This window comes from Stegostoma tigrinum, unplaced genomic scaffold (genome assembly GCF_030684315.1).
Source record: "Stegostoma tigrinum isolate sSteTig4 unplaced genomic scaffold, sSteTig4.hap1 scaffold_96, whole genome shotgun sequence".
NCBI lineage: Eukaryota > Metazoa > Chordata > Chondrichthyes > Orectolobiformes > Stegostomatidae > Stegostoma > Stegostoma tigrinum.
In genome coordinates, this window is record NW_026728820.1 from 853,238 (window position 1) to 860,000 (window position 6,763).

At 44.6% G+C, this 6,763-nt stretch overlaps 1 protein-coding gene across 1 annotated transcript in view; it reads left to right on the forward strand.

The window, feature by feature from the left end:
• The first annotated feature begins 2,031 nt into the window (after positions 1-2,031).
• Positions 2,032-6,763, forward strand: part of LOC132209457 (uncharacterized) — a 445,383-nt gene continuing 440,651 nt past the window's right edge. Inside the window, exons 1-2 of the mRNA XM_059644509.1 lie at positions 2,032-2,304; positions 5,667-5,825. Coding sequence (XP_059500492.1) covers positions 5,823-5,825 — 3 coding nt within the window. The 5' untranslated portion in view covers positions 2,032-2,304; positions 5,667-5,822. The remainder of the gene's footprint in view (positions 2,305-5,666; positions 5,826-6,763) is intronic.

Sequence of the window (6,763 nt, forward strand, 5' to 3'; positions counted from 1 at the left end):
ACAGCACTTAACCCGGCACAGAGCGCAGAGTCTCGCAGGTAATTCTCCCCGAGCAGCGGACAGACCCGCTCTTCAAACTTTACAAAATACATGATACATAAAATAATTACACATTTTACAATGACATGATACATAAAACAATTACTACAACAGACAAAGACAGGATACCAAACAATTATTATATCAAGAACATAAAAGACCAGGATATAGTCCCGAAGATAATAAAACGTGAGGCTGGATGAACACAGCACATCTCAGGATGCTGCTGGACTTGCTGTGTTCGTCCAGCCTCGCATTTTATTATCTTGGATTCTCCAGCATCTGCAGTTCCCATTTTCACAGGATATAGTATCGATTGCTCTTGAAGTGGCTGCTGATGGCATGAGGCGATTTCAAGTCGTTATCCGGACAGATTGTTCCAGCCAGCCAGACACACTGGCAACTTGAAATCACAAATTCAGTGCCCTGGCCCCTTTGTCAGCGACAGAAATTGCATGCTTTAGAAGTTTCACACCTTGACAAATGTTCCCCACCGAACCCTATTTGACACAGTTTAATTCTAATTGTATTCAGTCAGGAAGCTTAAGACAGTGTCTGCATACCGATGTGTGGGAAGACAAAGAGTTACAAAAGTTTTACACTGAATTCCTAGCTGGGCAGGAAGCTTCAGGGCAGTGCCTGCATCCCTGTGCGTAGGCAGATGAAAGACTTTAATTTGTAGAAGTATCGAAATCAATGGGATGTTATACAATAACATCTCATTGTGAGAGTACCTCATCGTCAGAGGGTCAGTACCGTAGCCGTGCAGTGTTGTCTGACGGCCAATCGGGTCAGGATTGAGGGCTATTACAGGGACAGGACTGAGGTATTTGAAATAGGGCAATGACTGGTGTGGATCCTTTTTATTTTTAAAAAATTAGACGACACCAGAAAGATTATCAACCCGATGTGATGTGATTGGGCTGACAATCAGTTGATGACAGCAGAAAGGTCAGTGGCCTGATTACCGCGGCCGGGACTTGAGATTTCACTATTGCCGACCTTCTCATTCTTCTCGCTCAATTTCACGGAAGAGCTGTGTTGAGAGAGAGTCGGAACTTTCTGAAAGTGATCGCGGGCCCTAGTCAATAAGTATCTAACAGAGAAACAGGTAAAGCAGAAACTTGTTTGATGTCCCGCCAGCTATTCAAGTCCTGGGAGACGTTTGTTGAGGGCTGATTAATATTATAATTATTCATAGTTTCGGGTGACACGATGGATGGGAAGATATTGTTCTGAATAGATTAGAAAATTAACACATAGTCAGGGATTGACTCTGATGTAGACACAGGTTTGGACACTGTCAGCAACACGAGTTCAAACTGTGAAAAGGCAGTAATGCGTGGAAGGAACATTTTAATTTATAGTCTCCCTTTATTAGTGAAAAGTATGGCAAGATCGCAATTTTATGAATGAATGAATGAAATGCGCTAACAGTAAACAGAGGACCCTAGTGAGTGGCCAGTAAAGTTATGAATGAATGAGAGCGCGATAGTGGTCACATGGAGCGCTGTGGGTGCTTCGGTCAAGAGGACCTTTCGTGCAACAGTAAAGAGGCTTATGATATAATGTCACACAAAAACCACACAAAAGGATATTTGAAGGCGATTGGCCCTGTATCACTAAAGACACACCAGCCAGCCTCCGGAAGCCTTGTTGAGTGCTAACCGATATGAGTAAACAGGGCAGACCACAGGATATTCAGGGGCAAAGATTACAAGATTAACAAGTGACCACTTTTCTGAAGAAGGGTCTAGGCCCGAACCGTCAGCCTTCCTGCTGCTTGGCCTGCTGCGTTCATCCGGCTCGACACCTTGTTCTCTCAGACCACGTGAGCGAACGAGTACGGCGTGTTTGAGTCTGACTGGTAAATATGTGATACACAACCATTTGATGTTACTGACTGCCTGGTGAATTGAAAACTGAAATAACTGCGGATGCTGCAAATCAGGAACAAAAACAAAGTTTCTGGAAAAGCCCAGCAGAACTGAGGGAGGTTCTGTGGAAGGGTCACCGAACCGGAACCGGTTAGCTCTGTTTTTCCGCTGACAAATGCTGCCAGACCTGCTGAGCTTTTGCAGCAACTTTGTATTTGTTTTCTGATTTGCAACATCCGCAGTTCTTTGGGTTTTTACTCAGTGTTTTAGAGTTTATTTACAGGGCGCTCTTTATTTATCGCGAGCTCTGTCTTTTAGGGTTTATTTGTGAAGGGCCCTGTCTTACAGATAGTTTACAGGTCGGCTCAGTATTCGGGTGCATGAAGAGGTGCGCTGTGTTTTCGGCTTTATTCAGCCCTGTCTTTTCCTGTCTACTTCCTGGGGGATGTGTGTTCGAGTTCATTTTAAAGGGGTCTGAGTATTTGAGTGTACAATTGTAGGGGGCTCTGTGTTTTACACTGTCCTGTATGTTTTTGACTTAATTTACAGGGTAGATCTGTGCTTTATGGCTTATTTACCGGGGGCTCTGTGTTGCAGTGCTTCGACACTGGCGGGGTGGGGGGGGGGGGGTCTCTGTTTTAGAGTTTATTTCCATTGAGGCCTGTGTTTTCGGGTTATTTACAAAGAGCTCTGTGATTTAAGGTTTACATAGAAAGGCTGTATTCTAAGGTTTATTTACAGAAGGCTCTCTGCTTTAGGGTTTATTTACAGTGAGCAGTGTAGTTTAGGATTTATTTCCAGTGAGCTCTGGGCTTTAGCATTTATTTACAGGAGGATCTTCATTTCATGGTTTTGTTTCAGTTGGATCTTTGTTTCAGGGTTTTTTTAAAACAATGAGCTCTGTGTCTTATTTACAGTGCCATCTGCGTTTTTGAGTTTATTTGCAGAGCATTCTGTGTTTTTGAGTTTATTTCCAGGAGGCTCTCTGTTTTAGCGTTTGTTTGCAGGATCCTCTGTGTTTTAAGATTTAATTTACTGTTTATTGGCATGGGTACTCTCTGTTTGAGGCACTGACTGAGTACTGGCCTTCTGACAATGTGGTACTCATTCAGATCTGACCCTCCAGCAATGAGGTACTGTGTCAGAACTGATCCACTGACAGTAAAGCACTGCCCCCTCAGTTCTGACCCTCTGACAGAGCTGCAATCGTTCAGGACTGAACTTCTGATCATGTTGTACTCCATCAACTCTGAACCCAATGCATTGAGGTACTGACTCAGTATTTACTGTGTGCAACTAATATACTCACTCAGAACTAACCCTCTAGCAATGTGAGCCTGCTTCAGAACTAACCGTGTAACAATGAGGCACTGACCTCAGCACCAAATCTCTAATTACGTGGCTCTCTTCAGTTTTGAGGCACTCCTTCCGTACTGACCCACGAACAATGCGGCACACACTCAAGAATGATCCTTCAATGAGGTATCACCTTATAACAGATCGACTGACATCAAGGCCCTCTCTTTGGACTGTGTCTGATAATGAGGCACTGATTTGGTTCTGACCCTCTGACAATGAGGCATTCTGTCAAGTCTTACTGCATTAAAATGAGGCACCCTCTGACTGATCTGAAATGCCTCAGTATAGACCCTCTGACTGATCTGAAACACCACTTCTTAGACCCTCTAAATGACAATCTTTTAATTCTGACACCATTACAGTGAGGGTCTGCCTTGGTGCTGACACTCTGTCAAAGAGACGTTGCCTCAGAACTGAGCTGCTGACAATTAGCCAGTGCCTTAGGTACTGATGAGTGACTGAAAAGGCCCGCTCTCAGCACTGACACTGCAGCAATGAGGTATTGCCACAGAACGACCCCACAAAGGGCTCATAATTGAGGGAGTGCCTACTGATTGAAGGGTGCGGATTGAGGTGTTGCAGAACTGTCAGAGGGTCAGAACTGAGGTATTGCATCATTGTCAGATGGTCCATTCTGAGGCAGTGCCTCAGTATCAGAATTGAGGGTATGCACATGTTTAACTCATCAGGAATGAGCTTTATGCAGCTCTATCAGAGAGTCAGCACTGACTGCCTGCCTCATTCTCATAGGATCAACACTGATTTTTTTGAAGCACTGTTAGATCTTCAGTACTGAGTGGGTCAGAACTGAGGGAGTGCATTGCTGTCAGAGGCAGTGCCTCATTATGCAGGTGTCAGAATTCAAGGCATGCCCCATGAATGGAGGGTCAGGACTGAGGTATTGCAGCTCTATTCAGAACCAGTGGCTCGTTGTCAAGCGGTCAATGCTGAGGCAGCGACTCAATTCTGTATGGTCAGTCTTGAGGAGGTGCCGCATTATTAGAGGGCCAATACGAAGGGTAAGTCTCAATGCAATTGTGACAGAACTGAGACAGAGGCACATGCTCAGAGATGAGATTACCTACAGCGTGGAAACAGGCCCTTCAGCCCAGTAAGTCCACACCGCCCGTTGAAGCATCCCAGCCAGACCCATCCCCCTCTAACCCACACACCCCTGAAAACTACGGGCAATTTAGCATGGCCAATCCACCTAGCCTGCACATCTTTGGACTGTGGGAGGAAACTGGAGCGCCCACATAGGAGGAGGCCCACATAGATAGCGGGAACTGCCGATGCTGGGGAATCTGAGATAACAAAGTGTAGAGCTGGATGAACACAACAAGCCAAGCAGCATCATCCAGCTCGACACCTTTTATCTCAGATTCTTTAGCGTCCATTTTCTGACGAAAGATCAAGACCAAAAACGTCAGCTTTCTGACTCCTCTGATGCTGCTCGGCCTGCTGTGCTCATTCAGCTCGACCCCGTGTTATCATAGAGACAGCATGTTGGGTGTCCTTGCTTCATCATGTTTTGTAAGTGTCATAAGAACTTAGATGGATGGCTTCAACAAACAAATAATTTTAATGTGAATAAATTTACATTTGGACTCTGATAAAATAAAAAGGAACCTAGACTTGTTTGAAAATTAAATCGACTTAATTAATTCAGCCATATAATTGGCATAAAAATATAAGAAATTGATCCTACTCTCAATCTTGGAGATGTTTTTGTTTGGAATTAGGGTGTTGAAGGTGGAGATGTGGTCAATAAGTAGGAGCTTGACGTAAATGCCCTTGTTATCTGGACATTCCAGAGATGTGTGTAAAGCCAAGGAGAGGGCATCTACCATGGATCTGCTGCATTAGCAGGTGAATTGCAGTGGATCAAGGGAATGTGGGAGGGTGGAGTTGATGTGACCCATGACCAACCTCTCAAAACACTTCATAGTCATAAATATGGATGGAAGAGCCGCTGGGCAGTAGTCATTGAGGCTTCTGGAAAAAATTGCTGACATTCAGTGCAAGGATCTTAAAGCATTAGCAGGAACGTCAGAAAATTGGAGAAGCCTCGAGCATATGAGCACAGGTAGCTGAGGGTAGGGATGGCGGGTATTTCAGAAATCAAAGAGGGCGAGAGAGTGAGTCAGAGATCATAGTGTGCGAATGATTAGCCTGGTCGGCAGTGGAAAATACATGATTTTACATGGAACATGCAGACATCTTCGAAAAACAGGACATTGAGTTTTCAAAGCTTTGGAAATTAGTGTTATAGTTGATTTAAAGTGAATCAAATGGTTATGGATTTTGATGAATGGATGGTCCCCCTGAGATTGAAATTGGAGAAAGATTTCAGGATTTTTTCATGTTCCTGTCTTTCTGTTATGCCCCTAGGGAAAAAAGCCTTGAAAGTGCCGTTTTTTTTTGCATGGCAAGCTGCTGAATACGAACCAGTCTCACACCATTGCCATCACCTTGCCCTTGTGAAGGCAGATATGGATAAAGTTTTCAAAGCTGATAGAAAATTGAAAGCACTCGCATCCTGTGACAATGGTAAGTTTCCTTTCTTGAAAAAAAATGCTTGCAGCTGAATTCGCATCATATAGAGCACAGTGGCTCTGGTTAACACCGCTGTCTCAATTCCACCCTTTGATGACTTTCTGTGTGGAGTTTGCACATTCTCCATGTGCCTGCATGCGTTTTCTCCGGGTGCTCGAGTTTCCTCCCACAGTCAAAAGATGTGCAAGGTCGGTGGATTGGCCATGCTAAATTTCCCAAGGTGTTTAGTGATGTGTAGGTTAGGTGAGTTAGAGGTGGATGGGTCTGGGTGGGATGCTTTGACGGGCAGTGTGGACATGTTGGGCTGACCGACCTGTTTCCACACTGTAAGGGTTCTCTGATTCATGATTCAATGATTTTACTGAGCGCAAAGGTACAATATTAACTCGTCATATTTGTCTCACCTCTTTACACATTGATAAGAAAGCTTTAATGTCAGTTTCTATGCATTTGCAACGTGTCTGCTGTCCATAACAAGGCTGACTTCATCTCCTTCTCTAATGCACATCCCCTGTCCCCCAACACTGAGAGGTGACACTTGCTTTTCATTTAGTACAATCAGAAAAACAATAGCCTCCATATTACATCCAGCGGCTTCTCTTAACGCTCAGACGCTGTTCTTTTTTTCCTCCAGGTATTGACCACTCATCATTTCTAATTCCTCATCTCATCTCTCTCTCATGCGCTCGCGCTCTCTCTCTCTCTCTCTCTCTCTCTTTCTTTATCTCTCCTTTCCCTGTTCTCCCCATCACTTCACTCACAGGCACAAACAGAAGTTCACAGTCACACTATGTTGCACACGCATATCCTGTCCCTCATGCACAAACGTACTGCGCGCGCGCGCGCGCACACACAGACTCTCTCTCTCACACACACGCTCTCTCTCTCACACACACATTCTCGCTCCCTCTCTCAATCTCATACACACATTC